This window comes from Notolepis coatsorum (genome assembly GCF_963971535.1).
Source record: "Notolepis coatsorum genome assembly, chromosome: 4".
Classification (NCBI taxonomy): Eukaryota; Metazoa; Chordata; class Actinopteri; order Aulopiformes; family Paralepididae; genus Notolepis; species Notolepis coatsorum.
The window spans coordinates 141,888,053-141,905,155 of NC_140168.1; the positions used below are offsets into that span (position 1 = coordinate 141,888,053).

Consider the following 17,103-nt stretch of genomic DNA (forward strand, 5'->3'; position numbering starts at 1 on the left):
CGCGATGTGAATCTTCGGAAGGCCATAAGGAATGAGTCTGTGCTCATGGTTGGAAGGAGTTCTATATGCATCGCTCGGGTGGTCATGCATTTGAATACAATACCCCACCGCTTCTCGGTTCCTCTTCCTTTCTTTATATACAGCGGGCCGAAACAGTCCATACCGGTGGAGTGAAAAGGCTTGTCGCCGAGTCGGAGGCGACAGGGAGGTAGGTCAGCCATCCGGGGTATACTGGGCTGCGCTCGCCACTTACGACAGTCTAGACAGGTTCGCTGGAAGCGCCGCACTGCTTCTCTCCCTTGCAGTATCCAATAACGACGTCTGATCTCCGCGAAGACTCTCTCTGCCCCGGCGTGATGCACATCCTCGTCGTATTTCTTTATGATCAGCTCTGTGACCTTGTGTCGGCTGTTTAAGACTATCGGGTACTTGACGTCATCCGGTAAGTCTGGAGCTCTCCGCAGACGACCACCCACTCTGATGAGACCATGGGCGTCGCTCTCGGGGGCTAGGTGGAGCAGTCTGCTGTCTGATGGGACGGGCTTTGCTCCCTGTAGACAGTCTAGCTCATCGGGGAACGAGTCTCTCTGTCAGTAGTGAGCTGAACCTCTGGGTGGTGCCACAGGAATGTCTTTAGCTGCGCACTCTCTAGGGTGAGGCAATCGTCTATGTAGGGGTCTGTGGAGACGAGTGTGTTCAATCCACAGAACATAGATTTCTTGTTTTCGGCCTCCTCTTTACTCGCTTCCCGTGGGGTGGGTGTAGGCCACTCTTCTTCCGGGAGCTTGAGGAACTCTGGCCCGTCACTGTATAGGTTGTGACGGGTGAGGTCATCCAGGGACATTCCCCGGGTGATGACGTCAGCTGGGTTGTGTTTTGTGTCCACATACCTCCAGCTTGCTACTTCTGTTAAATCTTGAATCTCTGTGACTCTGACTCCCACGAAGACCTTGTATCTGCACGAATCAGACCGGATCCATGTGAGTACTGTCGTGGAGTCTGACCACAAGATTGTTCTTTGCACCGGAATGGTGAGTTCACGTTGGATTAACGTGGCGAGTTGCGCTCCTGCTAGGGCTGCGCAGAGCTCTAGACGCGGGATAGATTGTTGCTTTCGTGGGGCTATTCTTGAGCGAGCCAGGATGAAAGCAGTATGTATTTCTCCTCCCTCCTCTCGGGCACGCAAGTAGGCCACCGAACCGTAGGCTACTTCGGAGGCGTCGCTGAAGACGTGCAGGTCCATCTGGCACGTCTCCGGCCTCACTGTGGGTGGGAAGTAGCTGCGGCGTATGTTGACACCTGGGAGTGAGCTGAGTTCCGTCTCCCACTCTCTCCATGTGGATGCAAGGTGTTCGGGTATGGGGTCGTCCCAGCCCTGGTCCTTGTCCCATAACGCTCTTACAATCATCTTTGCCCTGGTGGTGTAAGGTAGAATACATCCCAACGGGTCATATTGTCTGGCGAGTGTTCTGTATACACTCCGTCTGGTGGTCGGTAGTGCAGTCGACCTTCCCTGCTCCTTGGTCAGGGGTGTGTGTTTATAATGGAGCGAGTCTGTTTTGAAGCGCCAGACTAGTCCTAATGTCATTTCTTGGGCTTCTCCTGGGATGGTCGCCATCCAGGTCTCGCTGCTTGCTGCCTTGTCCTCGGGGGAGAGGCTGCGCAATACTTGCGGGTCGCTGCTGGCCCACTGCCTGAGATCAAAGCTGCCTTTGATCAGGGAGGTGCGGAGCTTGAGTAGAAAGGCCTCGGCTTCTTCTGGCGTCGAGACGCTTTGCAGACAGTTGTCCACGTAGAAACTATTTCCTACACTTTGTCGGACCTCTTCATCAGCTGCTGGGTCCTCTGCGACGTGTTTTTGCAGTGCAAACGTAGCACAGCATGGGCTGCATGTGGTTCCGAAAGGGAGGACTTCCCATTGATAGATGGCTGGTTGCTCATCCCCGATCCTCTCTCTCCATAGGAACCGCAGCAGGGGCTTGTCCTCCTCCACTAGTCTCACCTGCAGGAACATCCCTTTGATGTCGCCGCTGATGGCCACCTTGTCTTGGCGGAAACGTAGTAACACGCCTAGTAGAGAGGGGCCGAGTGTTGGGCCGGGCAAGAGCTCTTTATTCAGATTTTGTGATCCGATCTGGTAGCTGCAGTTGAACACAATACGATCCTTGCCGTTGTGGTGGACTTTGTGGTGCGGCACGTACCATGATTCGGTCGTCTGATCGGCCTCTTTAATGTCAATTTTCTTTGTGTCCCGCTGTGATTAGCTTGTTAATCTCAGCGCGGTACACCGTCTCTTGAGTGGGGTCTCTGGCTAGACGCCGCTCTGTGTTCAATAGATACCGCTCCGTCGCTTCTTTTGGGGCGTGGAAGGTAGGCATACCCTCTCGCCTCAGGAGTGGAGTTGCGTATCTCATCACTCCGTTGACTTTGACTCTCTTTGTCCCTTGCTCGAGGAGGGCTATAGCGTAAATGTCTTCCTTGGAACGAATGTCTTTCTTTTCGTTCTTAAAGGGCATTGTCTCTAGTGTCCATAGCCTCTCGACATGCTGTAGGAGGGTGGTGTCTTCTTCTGTCACTCTGGAGTGGAGGCAGCTAGTGGCTGCTGTTCGGTTAAGAGACTTAGCGAGGGGGCCTTGTAATGTCCATCCTAGGCGGGTCTCTACTGCTGCAGGACAGCCTCTGGGCCCTGTGTGGACCCGGTCAATCGGGACTATGAGGTCTGCATGGTCGGAGCCTATCAGCAGGGTCGGGGTGGCACCGTCTATGAGCGGTATAGGTAGTTGACGCAGGTGCACATATTTATCCATCAGCTTGGCGATGGGGTAGGTGTACTGCGACAGGCCTATTTCTTGGCTGGTGAAAGCATTCGTAATCCTATACCGTCTCTCTGGCTGCCCGCTTGCTGCGATAGTGAAGGAGACATTCTCGCCCTTTATCGTCTTTAGATCTCTTCTTATTGTCCGAATCGTCATCTGGTTTTCGCTCCCCCGCAGCCCCAGCTGGGCCGCAGCGGACGCGAGGAGAACGGTCTTCTCTGACCCGTCGTCAAGGACGGCGTAAGTGTCCATGACCTTGTCTTGGTAACTCAGTGTTACGCGGACCACCTTTAAGAGCACCCGGGCGCCCCCGCTGCTGGCGGGGTCAATGTACATAACACTTGCCTTTGTGCTGCTTGAGGGTGCAGGCTTTCTTCTGTTACTGTCGTGTAGGACATCTAGGTGGGCTCCGTCACACCGACTACACCTCTTCTTTAAGCGGCAATCGGCTGCCATGTGACTGCGCGCACATCGGTAACAGCGTCGGTTGGACTTTATCCATTGACTCACCTCGTCGGCGGTCATCTTCTTGAACGTGTCACATTGTGACAACCAGTGTTCCTTTTCGCAGTACGGGCACACCATCTTCCACTTCTCTTTCATCGAGGGGGTACTGTGGTTCTTGCTGCTCGGTACTGATTCTGATTGGTGCATGACGGTCACCAATCTTCGGCCATCGTTTGCTCTCCTAGGTCCCTCTCTGGAGCTTGGGGTGCTCCGCATGAACGTATCCAACCGTAGGCTGTTGACTTCTCTCGCCAGGAAGTCGGCTACAGTAGGTCTAGGAGGGATGGCTCGGGACCGCTAGGATCACGGTGGTCTCTTTGCCGCCTGAAGCGCTCTTGTCGGGCGGGCGGAAGCTTCTCTAAAATCCTCTCGACATTAGAGTTTGCGTACAGTTCGTGCATACCCTTTTCTCTTTGCGCCCCCAGCATCCCTACCAGGGATTGTACCTTGATAGACAGGTCATCTAGTGAGCGATTGTCTGTGGCTGGGGGTAGGCGGTCAATATGCCTTATCTCTTGTATTACGTAGTCCCATATGCGTCCATATCTTTGGTCGAGTGCTGCTAGAGCCGCTGTGTATGGGGTAGTAGAGGTGGCATAGGCCAGCGCTATATTGTGCGCTCGGGGCACCTTGAGGTGCTTCAGTAGGATAGCATACTTGTACGGTTCATCAGCTACATCGGACATCATTGTCTCTAAGCACATTCGTAGCTCCGTGTACTGTGCTCTGTTCTCGTGGGTGAAGTCCGGAAACGTCGGTGTGCCAATGTATGATGCCATGGATGGCTGGCACATCGGTGAGCGTTGGAAGAGAGGCCTCCTAGGCGAGTCTCCTCTTACGCCTCTTGGTGGGCTGGTACCTGCTGGGTACCATGGCCCGCGTATCCAGGTGCTATTCCTCGGGGCTGGTCGTGCGTCAAGCTCACCCGTGAATTGAGTCGGGGGTCTGTAGCGCAGAGCCGCGGGGGTAGAGCCTGGGCTGTACTGGACCTCCTGGTCCTGTGGAGTACTGTGCTGCTGTCGGGCTTGACTCTCCTCCTCTCCCTCTTCTTCTTCCTCTGGCAGGTCCTCTAGATCCTGTAGTCGTCTATTTAGCCTCTCCGCGGTGTAGACCGTTTCTTCCTTGTAGCTGGGTCTCGCGTGGACCGGTCGGGGAAGGAGTTCGGAGGGGGGTATAGGCTCTCTCTGGTGGTCGGGCTCAGGGTCGCTTGATCGGGTAGGGGAGGGTGCCCTTGACCCTTGTCTTGACGAGGCCCTGGAACCCCGTGCGGAGGGAGGGGGTGTTGCCCTGGTGATCAGCTGCTCCATTATCCGCGCTTGTAATCGGTCGCGCTCGGCTTCGCGCTTGGTGAGAGCGAGGTCGCGCTCTGCTTCTCTTTGGGCACCGGCAGCGGCGCGCTGGGCTTCGGCCCGGTCCCTTACCATATTCTCTTCCGTCTGAAGGCGTCTAATCTCTAGACGTATACGATCTTCTTCGCTCCGTTGCTGCGCCTGAAGGCGTTCTCTTTCCATGGAAGAATGTTCGCGCTCGCTAAGCGTCTGTGCTTGGAGTCGATCGCGCTCTGTTGAGGCTGCTAGGCTGGCGAGGAATGCCTGTGCCAGCATCTTGTCCGCCTCGCTGGGGGAAGACGCTGGTTGAGGTGATCCGCTCCTGGCAGTACTCGTTGGAGATCTGTTCTCCTGTGGCGAGTCCTGGAGATCCATCTCCGGGGTGCTCTCCTCTTCTTGTAGCGGGTAGAGTTCCATCCCTGGAGAGCTGTCTTTATCCTGGAGCTCTCCGGGGACTACTTCTTCGGTCTTGGCGGGGGGTAAAGTCGTGTCAGGTCCCTCCTGGTCCCTACCGTGAGCTTGGTCAGTTACGTTAGAACCCACTAGGGCCTCTATTGGCGGGGTAGCCTGGTCGATAGGGTCGGACATAATTTTACTATCTACTTTTTCCGCGTTTACCGTCTGTAGAAAGCTAGGTAGTATATTGGCAACGTAATCCTCTAAGTACTGAGGTGTCTGCCGTCTACGCTGCGGGCGATCTACTTTAGGAGAACCGTTTTGTGGAGTGTTCATCATAGGCCATGTCAATATTAATACCACTATATTAATATTACACTAGTTACCCTCCGGCTCGAAGGACCAATTGTAACTGAGGGGTACAATTCCCTGACTGTATTGATAAGTATGGTATCATTAAACCACTACCGCTTTATGTACTTTAATTACTGGCCATACAGTACATGATATCTAAATATAATGAACACTTCCCACAATGAACCGGTTCTACACAAAGTTGTCTTTAAGTATTTATTGCAGCAAAAGGTACATAATACTTCTCTATTATACTTTGAATGCACTTGTAAGGCAAAGGAATGTGCGTAGGCAAATCAACAATGAATGTCCATTCTCTGGTTACGCAGGAGGTAATTATACAACCTGAATCTTAGGGAATTATATCTATGGTACACTAGTAATATATAGCGGGAGATACTGGAAGGGTCCCCCTGGTTGTAAGCCAGCAGGGGTAGAGGATCTGTCGGTAGTAGAGAGTCTGGTCAACGATGACTAAGGAGACTCCAAGTACAGGAGACGGTGCAATAGCCTCTTGATCCACAGACGAATACAGCTGTTCTCCGTAGACTGTAGCTCCACAGTGAAGAAAGCTAGCCGGCCTCAGGCTCTCTGAGGCGCCGACTCGACTTGGCTCCTCGCGGGGTAAATCCAACACGTGTAAGCGTCGGCGATTCTCCGCTCCATAAATCACAGGACCAAAACAAATATAATCCAGCCGCAAAGGGCTATGTAGTCGTCGGGTAGATTAATCCAGTGTACATGTCCACACGGTTCTCGTCTAGGTCTCCTCGGGTGAAAGCGCCATGAAAGCAGCCCAGCCTGGATAAGAACTCTAGCTAATACGAGGAAGCGTTGGTGATGCTGGTCACTGTAGAACTTTAGCCGCACGATACACTATACACAAATAGACTATTACTGACTTAATAGAAATATGTCACACTCGACGGTATAGCGCCAAACTCTGACAATTCAGTTATTAATTCGCACGCGGTCTCAATGCTCTATTCTGGGGCCAAACAGGCCATACTTCACCGCACGTTGTATCGTGGGTGAGGCTTCAACTTATTGGGTAACTCTTGACTTCTGACTAAGACTAAGTGCTTCTGTATTCACCTGCGCCATATTTATATGCACGGTGAACAAACTAGTGCCAGCCTCATTTCTGTCTCGTAGCCCTGGGCAAGGCCGGGCATGTTCAGACATGTCTTGACGGTGACTTTGAACCTGACTCTGGAGGCACGGCTCTGGCGCCTGTGGACCGCTGTCCAATAGGAGAATGAAATATTATGGTCTGTAGTAGGCTAAAGGGATATTCCGTGTATATGTACAAGGAATATACAAGGGATATCAAACGATATACAAATACTATGCAATATATATCAATCAATAAATATATATATTCGGTTTAATCTGATCCTTTGTAACACTTATAGTATAGAGAATTTCCTGAGAGGAGTTACACATTTAAGTCAGAGAGAGCAAATTTGTACGTAAGAGAGGTACCCAAAGGTAGTATTATATTGATTTAATGTTAGTAGCCTTTCATAGAGAAACAAGCCTTGGGCCTTTGGTCTTAGCAGCTGCCTGTTCGTTAATATGTCTATGTATGTTATTTCATTGTTTTCTGTTGAGCTTTGCAGGTTCCCTTGCGTTGCGTATAGAAGAAAAGACACGTTGTCCAAGGAGATATCTTTAGCCTTTAGCTTGTTTATTGAGAGCACAGCTTCACCGCATCTCATTGGTGAGATATGTATAGAACTTGTGGAGGCATGTACCTGTGCACACACCTTGATAGAAAGAGAAGAGAACACACCTCCGCTCACACGGTCATATATATATATGATATGATGACGTCATACGTGCATCCTTTCAATATAGCGCTTCAGCGCTTCCCAGTGATATAAACAAGTACTGCATATATATATATACATTCGGTAATGCACATTCCTCTGAGTACATGTATTCATATCTCGTAACACCCCCACTTGAACTCAGGTTGCTACAATCTTAAAGGGGTTATGCACTGCTATTCCTAGCACTATTTGGGCAACTTTACACACTTCCTGTGAGTCTATGTAACACATCTGTAATTTTTATTCCAAAAATAATCATTGTTTTATATTTCTAATCTTGTACTCAAAACCAGCATTTTTCAGCCTCATGAAAGCAGGCTATTATTGGCTTGGCTCCACCCATACTAGCAGAATGCTTTGAGTGACAGCCACCCACCAAATAGCTCCGCCCATCTCCCCGTCAGAGATTAGGTTTCAGGTTACATACAAATATGGTATGTCATAAATATAGAGATGTAGCAGTACTGTCTATCTATATATATATAATATGTTACCATGAATTGAAATTGGGGGACCCTGATGTAAACAAGACGAAAGTCTTTCTCTGGTCTCCATCATAGCAGTACTGAGCAGTACTGTAGCAATACAAATATGGTATGTCATAAATATAGAGATGTAGCAGTACTGTCTATCTATATATATGTTACCACTATTTGTAAAAGCCACAACCACGTTACCATATTTGTAATAATGTAAATCATTGTGTCGTTGTACATATTGTGTATACACCGTTAGAAGCTAACATAGCTTAGCTTGGTAGCTATTGTGCTAACAACATATCCCGACGTCCGGCTCGCTGGCCGGCATGCACGCCCGACACAAAATGGTTCTCTCCTCTCTGTACACCCCCGTCCCCACGGGTACCCTGCCGGGGAGCCCATGGACGCGACAACGGCGGCAGCCGTAGGGTGCTCGAGCCCGCCGTAACGCTAGTGGTACACAATAGCTATGAGCTAACTAACGCTACGGCCGCCGCTGTTGTCGCGTCCACAAGCTCCCCGGCAGGACACCCGCGAGAACGGGGGCACACAAGGAGGAGAGAACCACCCCAAATCGAGCACTCATGCCGGCCGACAAGCCGGACACCGCGGTTGTTGTTAGCACAATAGTAGCCCACTGTGATGCACCGAGTGGGCCACCATTGATCAACATGCAGCGATGTGTAGCTTGCATGATGCGTGTGCAGTGCTTTGCCACACAGGTCTGAGAAGAGGACCTGCACATGATAGCAACCGGGAGCGTCGCGGAGCATTCAGCCTGCTGGCTACCTAGATCCACTTCAACCAGCCGAGCGTCGGGAGCTCCAGCAGCTTGTCGATGTGCTAATAGCCTGGAGCCAGCTACCGTTAGCTTGCAGAGGCTCCAGCACACCGACAAGCTGTGTAGCTAGCTACCGTTAGCTTGCAGAGGCTCCAGCACACCGACAAGCTGTGTAGCCAGCTACCGTTAGCTTGCAGAGGCTATTAGCACACCGACAAGCTGTGTAGCCAGCAGGCTGAATGCTCCGCGACGCTGGTTGAAGTGGATCTAGGTAGCCAGCAGGCTGAATGCTCAACGACGCTCCCGGTTGCTAACGCCGGCCCCGGCTGGTGCTAAGTAGCTAGCGATCGCTCCCGAGTCCCGAGAGCTAACGCCGGTCTGTCTGTCGAAGACCGAGGGAACCGCATCAGGCTTCAGCTGATTAGTGATCTTCTGGACAAACCTTCCACCCTGCAGGTAGCAAGAATGGAGGCGGGCATTACTAAAACCACAGAGCCAATCACATCACCGTGCGCTATAAACAGCGCCCTGTGACGTGCACCAGGTCGTCAAATCAACATGACCTGATTTACTAGAGGCAAAGAGGGGATGGGCTGTAGCTGAGGAATTCGCCAATATAGTATTTAGGCCCAAAAACACATTGATACAAACTCCTATTACTATAATACAATGCTAGAGACTGAAAAATGACATTTATAATGCATAGCACCTTTAAGCAAAATAAAAACACAACATAAAATAAATGTGGACCTCTGTCTAAACACATTTCAAGTTCCAAAAATGATCTTTCCAAACTTCTCCAGTTTCATCTTTGTTACAGGTTTTGTAAAAATATCAGCAACCATTTCGTCTGTAGGACAATATATCAGAGTTACTCTCCCCTCATTTACCGTAGACCTGATAAAATGGTATTTAATATCCACATGCTTGCACCTCTGTCTGTGTACAGGGTTTCTGGCAAGAGCAATTGTTCCCTGGTTGTCCTCATGTACCACTGCCTGTGTGTACTTGTAATCATCAATACCTTTCAAAAGCTGTTCTAGGTATATAACTTCTGCTATGGTTGTAGCAAGGGCAATGTATTCCGCCTCACAAGTGGAAAGTGCAACCGTGGGTTGCTTCTTAGTTTTCCAGGAAACTAGAGAGCTGTTCTTGCTCAGACTTACACAGTATCCTGTGGTACTGCGTCTATCGCTGGTATCAGCCGCCCAGTCTGCATCACTGTAGGCTTGTATGCCTAACACCTCACTGCTGTTTTGTCTGAAACATAACCCCTTGTCTGCAGTGCCTTTGAGATATCTTAGTACATGTTTCACAGTAACCCACTGCTCCTCTGTTGGCTCTGCGAAATACTGTGATAATCTACTCACCACAAAACTTAGATCTGGTCTAGTACAAGTAGTCAGGTATATGAGGCTTCCTATCGCCTCTCTGTATATCCTGACGTCCTCCATCCTGACTGCATCCTCTGTGTATTCTAACTTTTGTTCACAGGGCGTTTCTCTGATTCTACAGTTCTGCATCTCAAAACGCTCTAGTATCTTGTTTGTGTATTTTTCCTGTGACATAGTTACACATCCCTCGGATTGCTTGAAATCAATACCCAGAAAATGTTTGAGTCTTCCAAGATCTTTCATTTTAAACTTTTCTGACAGCATCTCTTTCACCTCTCTCAATCTCTCATCATTGCTGGCTGCAATAATCAAGTCATCGGCCCATATGATTATGATCACTTTACCTTCTTTTGTCTCTTGGGAATAAACACAATGGTCGGCTGGGTTTTGTGTGAATCCACTCTTGATGGCGTAGACCCATTTACCCCCCCACTACCTTTTTGTCTTTTGGCAGGGTTGTCAATGTAAACGGTTTGTTCTCGTTTAACGAGTGGATCTCCTCATCCATGGCTTTTACCCACTCGCCTGAGTTAACTGATCCCATAGCTTCCCCAAACGTCTGTGGTACGCCACATACTGCTCTGTAGCAATAGTCTATGGTGGCATGAGCCCCTTCACTATCACTGTCTCCGTTACTTACGAAGTCCTCTAAACTACTAGGTTTCTTTTTATCTCTGTTTGGATACCTCCTATACTCGGGTTCCTCATCTGTCACACTTTGTGTTGGGTTTTGGTCCATAGACCTTGTCACTGCCCTTTGACTGTCACTCTGTCCACTTGGTCCTTGAGCATCCTCTGTGCTCTGATTGGCCTCCTGTGTATCCTCACTGGTCCTAGACTGTCTCACACTGCCATAGCTATCGTTTGGGTCTGGCTCACCTGTTTGTGTCTGTTTCTCCACAGCTGCCTTACTCACAAACTTCACTAATCTGTGTTTGAGTACCTTGTTTGTATCTGGGTTGTAAACCAAATACGCCGGGCTGTTTTTATCGTAGCCTACAAAACGTCCCTCGTCACACCTGGAGTCAAGTTTACCCTTGTCCTGTTTGTACGAGTAACATACAGAGCCAAACGTCTGCATTTTGGCTACATTTGGCTTTTTGCCTGTCAGCATCTGGTAAGGGGTCTTCCCTGTGCGCCTGCTAAAACATCTGTTTCGTACCATAGCTGCTGTTTGTACTGCATAGTGCCATAACTGTTTTGGTAGCCTGCTCTCAGCTATCATGCATCTTCCCATCTCAAAAAGTGATCGCCAATTTCGCTCCGCGGTTCCGTTTTGAAACGGGGAGTATGGAGCGGACGTTTGATGTCTGATTTTGATTTTGATTTTTCCTCATCAGCGTTTGAAAATCACCACTAGTGAATTCTGTTCCGTTGTCGGACCTGATGCACTTTACTGTCCCGTATTATTGTGTCGCTTTTCTTTTTAAGAAAATATACAAACACTGCGCTCGAGTAGTCATCGGTGAACGACTGTACATATTTGTAACCATCGATTGACTCTGTTGATACAGGACCTGCTAGGTCTGTGTGCACCATCTGTAAGGGAGCCTCTGCTCTTGTATCAGGTTCTCGGTTTCTGGTTTGTGCAAACGTTCCCTGTATACACACCTCGCACTCTTGCTCTGGCCTACATGTCTTGCCCTTGAACTCCATACTACATTCTGCAACTTCAACACATCGTCATAGTTACAGTGGCCCAATATCTCATGCCATGTCTGTATGGTGTGACATGTATTACACTTATCATTAGACTCACCTAGAGTATGCAAGTAATACAATTTACCGTAAACATGAATGTGAAATTTGGTACCATCTCTGGTTACCAGAGCATCCTTCTTATCCTTGAACACGACCGTGGCCCCACTGGTCATTGCTGCTTTCACGGAGAAAATGTTCTGCGGATATGAAGGAATGAACAAAGCGTCTCTGTGTCGCTGTACGCCACTGTCCTCCGCTGTCCATCAGGGATACCTCTGCAGTCCCCCTCCGCTGTGCGACTCCGCTGCACCGGGTGCCGTCCACCAACTCCACACTGTGCGCTTCTGGCCTGAACGCGCTGTCGAAGTCTTTAAACATCTTCATGTCCGTGATGATATGGGAGGTGGCTCCTGTGTCCACCATCAGTCCCCTCTCCTGGGTGCTGAACGCCGCCTGGTGCTGGTTTCCGGTCGCGACGTCCCTCAGCTTGAACGCGTAGTCAGCGCCGCCATCTTCTGAGACTTTACTCGCGCCATCTTTGTCCTTGCGCCTGCATGTGGCGTCTTTGTGCGAGTCACTCCTGCAATGACCGCACCATGTCTTCTGTCAACACGCTCTCGCTCTGTGGCCTTTGGTACCGCACTTGAAGCACACCATGTCTCTGTCCTCTTTCCGGTCATAACCGTCACCACGTGCGTTTGTCTTGGTGGGCCGTCGTCCGAATTTTCCTTGGGTTTTCATCACACTGTGGCTCGACTCAGCTGAGTTTATCTTCTCAGTTTCTTCAAAACTTCTCAGCCTAGTCTTGAAATCGGCAAATGTGATGTTTTCCTCCGTATGTGCCACGTGTATGGCGAATGGCTTAAACCCCTCAGGCAGTCCCTTCAAGATCATCGCCACGAGTAATGCATCTCCCAGTGTCTCGCCTGCGTTGCGCAGTGCTGTAATGGCGGCCTCTGCTCTGATTATGTAATCCATTACGTTTTCCCCGCTTGCCTTGTGAAGCGACGTTAGCTGGGTGTACAGGTTAATTATGCGGGGGCTTCCCCTTCCCGGCATAATAGTCTCTCAATATTTTCAGGGCTCTTCTTCCATTTTCAGACGCATCCCTCATTATTAACGAGAGGCTTTTATCGTCCAAACGAAGAATCAGTTCCGCATATGCATCAGCATTTTTCTTTACGTCGGCATCAACCTCAGCTTGAGACCTCGGTTCTCCCAGGACTGTGGCTTTTAGTCCTAGTAAATGGAACTGTCCCAACATTTTTGACTCCCAAAGTTCACATTTGGTCTCATCTCCGTCGAATAACAGTCGAGGCAACCTGCTTGTTCCTCGATGGTCATTCATGATGCTTGGCTTGCTTTGTTCTTGCTAGCTAGCAATCCGTTTGTAGCCTGCGGTCCGTTGCGACTTTCTACACGGTGGAGCAACTGTTCTTTTCTTCCGACGACTCCTGGGCCCATAACCTGTTGAGCTTTGCAGGTTCCCTTGCGTTGTGTATAGAAGAAAAGACACGTTGTCCAAGGAGATATCTTTAGCCTTTAGCTTGTTTATTGAGAGCACAGCTTCACCGCATCACATTGGTGAGATGGGTATAGAACTTGTGGAGGCATGTACCTGTGCACACACCTTGATAGAAAGAGAAGAGAACACACCTCCGCTCACCCGGTCATATATATATGATATGATGACGCCATAATGTGCATCCTTTCAATATAGCGCTTCAGCGCTTCCCAGTGATATAAACAAGTACTGCATATATATATATATATACATTCGGTAATGCACATTCCTCTGAGTACATGTATTCATATCTCGTAAAATTGTCTTTCTTTTTTTATATTGTAACATGGTTAATAATAATAAACAGCAATAACAAAAAATAATGCAGCTCAACGTGCTTCACAGCAGTAAAACAATTAATATTTTGCACACAATTGGCATATCAAGAGCAATGCAAGTGCAGACATAAAACGTTGCATAAAATTAGCATAAAAATAGACGGCAGGGGCGCCCTCGTGGCGCATACCATAGTGCTTTGCACACCTACGCGGCCCTACCCGGGTTCGACTCCCGCTCCCGGTGGATAATTTGTTGCATGTCTTCGCCGCCTCTTCTCCCGTTCACCCTCTCCTCCTCTGTCGGTCATGTCTGACCATGAAAAATGAAGCTGTAAAAATGCTAAAATATATATTTAAAAAAAATAGACGGCAATGAAATAGACTGTCAAAATAAGGCATAGAACATTAAATCACATAATCTTTTATATTAGGATAGGATCTAACATCTTAAACACTCTTTGTTTACGGTTTGATTGTCACTGAAGGGCTGTCCCCGACTAAGGATTTGGATGGTCGACTATGATTGGCCAAAATTTGCCGTTAGTCGACTATTGGTAAAAAAAAGAAAAGAAAAAAAAAATATATATATATATATATATATATAATATAAAAAATAAGACATTTGGGCTGTGAGGGGTCTGAAGGAGTCGACTGAAGGCTTCTTGTCCTCTGCAAAAGCATGCAATTGGTCCACTGATGGATACATCTTGATATTTGTCTAGTCTAGTGTGTTCATTAGATGGGTGAAATCCTCTTTCAGTGCCTCTGTGCCTGTTTTCGTAGGCAGTTAGCCTCTGGTATGCGTGCCATTAGCGTTAGCCACGCTTCTAGGCCTCTTTTTTTTTTTTTTTATCCACTTTTTCTCCCATTTTCTATATTTTCTCCCATCCCAATTTCGTATCATCCAATTCAACCCTCCCCTGTCACGAACGCTGTTTCTTGCCTCCCACAAGCCGGCTGCAATGTGGACTAAGTCATACATAGCACAAGTCCCCTCCGGTACTTGAGGTAACAGCAGTCGCATCTTTTCACCTGCGCAGCTCGATCTCTGTGTCGAGGAGTAACGCGTGGGAGGCTCACGCTGCCCCCGACACTTCCTGATTCTACTGCGCAGGCGCACCAACCGACCTGTAGGAGTCGCTGTCCACAACGCCCGATCCCCACCCATCAGTTTCCCACCCCCTAATACGGCCAATGTGTATTAGTATGAACGACCAGCTAAACTGAAAGCAATGTGGAGCGCTGGGCTCGAACAGTCGAGCCCAGCATCTCCGCATTCGTGGAGAGCGCCTTGCCCACTACGCCACGTAGCCGCCCTTCTAGGCCTCTTTTCTTTTGGAAAGAATGATAAAAAAATATAAATAAATTAAAATATTATTATTTTTATAATTTTTTTGTATTCGACTAAGAGGTTGGCTAGTCGACTACGGCTCCTTTCGACCGATTAGTCGACTAATCGACTAATAGGGGTCAGCCCTACTGATACACATAAAGTAGACATAGCCCTCCATGCAATTGCCCTCCAGTTAACGTGTACATTGGCTTTGTTGCTAGGATGTGTCGTCTGACGACTCCATCATGGATTGCAATGCGGATGCAGCTAAGGGGATAGCCATGGAGGGCTACCTCTACAAGAGAGCCAGCAACGCCTTCAAAACCTGGAACAGGTAAAACAACCACACACAGCTGTCTCTCACTGTAGTGATGCATATTTGATATCCCAGACTTATTCATTTATATTAAAAAATTTATATTTAATTGCTGTCCGAAATAGTTGGTTCTTAGGGTTCCTCCAGTTTGCCCTAAATTTGGAGAAACTGCTTTTTCCTTTATCCGACACCTGGAATGCCCTCCGACTGACTCTGAAGCTGAAGGTTCTTCCTTCTTTTGCTGCATTTACAAGTATGATCTCTGACCACTGTGTGTCGACTTGTAACTGTCTTAGCTGATTTTCTATTGTTTATTCTTATTTATTATGCCTGTATGTTTGAAATTGCTGATGAACTGTGTCTTGTTTTGTAAGCTTGTCGTCGCTGTAAATTAGTGTAACCTCTGTGTCTCATGAGTTCAAATAAAGGTTTGAAATTAAATCAAATGAAAATAATGTTCAGGAGTCGATTTCTAAAGTTCAATATAATAGTTTATTACAAGTAACAACAAAAATACAAAAAACAATAATAAAAAATAGTCAGTTCTATCGATATTAAAGGGGAACTATCTTATAAATGGCCTTTTCCAGTGTTTAGCATATTTTTTTTGCGATGTGGGGTTGTATCAACACTATCTATGTCGCAAATTACATGTTTTGCTCATTCCTCCAGTTCAGATGAGACAAGGTCCTCCCCCACTGAACCAAGCCATTCTGATTTGACTGGTTCGCTGACGTGAATTAGGCACTGATCTGCATATCTCAGCCCCTGGTTGTAGCCACTGCCCACAATCAACAATTCGCTCAAAAATGGAGCGAGTGGAAATAATGCGAAAGCGGTTTCCCTGTCTCTGACACTTCCTCAAACAGGTTGACGTGACGCGAGTGCTGATAGAGAGAGAGCGAGAACGAACGAGCGAGTGAGAGTGAGAGAGGGAGAGACGGACAGACAGAGAGAGGGAGAGAGAGGCTCTCATACGGTGCAACTCGAGTCGTCTCGGAGCATTTACACACACTCCTGACTGCGTGTGTGTGTGGGGAAACACACGTACGCTCTCGGAGCATCTCTCCTCTCTCCCTCTCTCTCTCTATCTGTCTCTCTCTCTCTCTCTCCCTCGCTATCTCTCTCCCTCCCTCTATCGGTCTCTCCCTTTCTCTCTATCAGCACTCGCGTCACGTCAACCTTTTGCAAAATATCATAGCACACACTCCCACGCGTATTCCGATCCATGCAATAATATTCACCGGGGTATAATATTGTCATTTGAAACAAGTTACCAATGCATTGTCCCGTGGGATTATGCCCCCTGCGGCGAAATTAATTAGTCTCCCTCTCTATCTCTCTCTCTGTCTGCCAGTGCAGACTGTGGGTGACTGTCATACAGCACATTGCAAGTATGGGCGGAGCCCAGCCAAAAACAGCTTGGAATCTGGAAGTGCAGAAAATGCTGCTCTAGACTAGAGGACTTGATTAGAAATACAAAACAATGATTTTTTTTTTAATTAAAAAAACCTTACAGATGTGTTCAATAGACTCACAGGAATTGTGTAAAATTGCCCAAATAGTGAAAGAAATGGTAAGATAGTTCCCCTTTAAGTCTAAAATTGCTTAAAGGAAAACACCAACATTTTAGGAAATTGGCTTATTTGGCATCTACCCTGGAGTTAGACAAGTAGATACATACCCTTTTTCTTCTCTGTGCATGCAGTAGGAGTAGGAAGACATGCACCGTTAGCCTAGCTTAGCGTCAGTCACTGGAAGTAGGTTCCTCCATTAGCCTAGTTCCCAACGTCTTCCTACTCCTACTGCATGCACAGAGAAGAAAAGGGTATGCATCTTCTTGTCTAACTCCAGGGTAGATGGCAAATAAAGGCAGAATGAGCGAGTGAGAAGAGAAGAGAGAGAGTTAGTGAGAAGTGAAGACAAAAGCCCAGAGTGACATCATTTAAGCCTCCTTACACAAGGAAAAGAGTGGGAACACAGTCATTACATTCAGGGGTGCACAAGCCGACTAGATGTTT

At 48.2% G+C, this 17,103-nt stretch overlaps 1 protein-coding gene across 1 annotated transcript in view; it reads left to right on the forward strand.

The window, feature by feature from the left end:
• Positions 1 to 17,103, forward strand: part of acap1 (ArfGAP with coiled-coil, ankyrin repeat and PH domains 1) — a 131,097-nt gene that overhangs the window by 65,739 nt on the left and 48,255 nt on the right. The window contains exon 10 of the mRNA XM_084312125.1: positions 14,988 to 15,100. Within this exon, the coding sequence (XP_084168251.1) occupies positions 14,988 to 15,100 (113 nt within the window). The remainder of the gene's footprint in view (positions 1 to 14,987; positions 15,101 to 17,103) is intronic.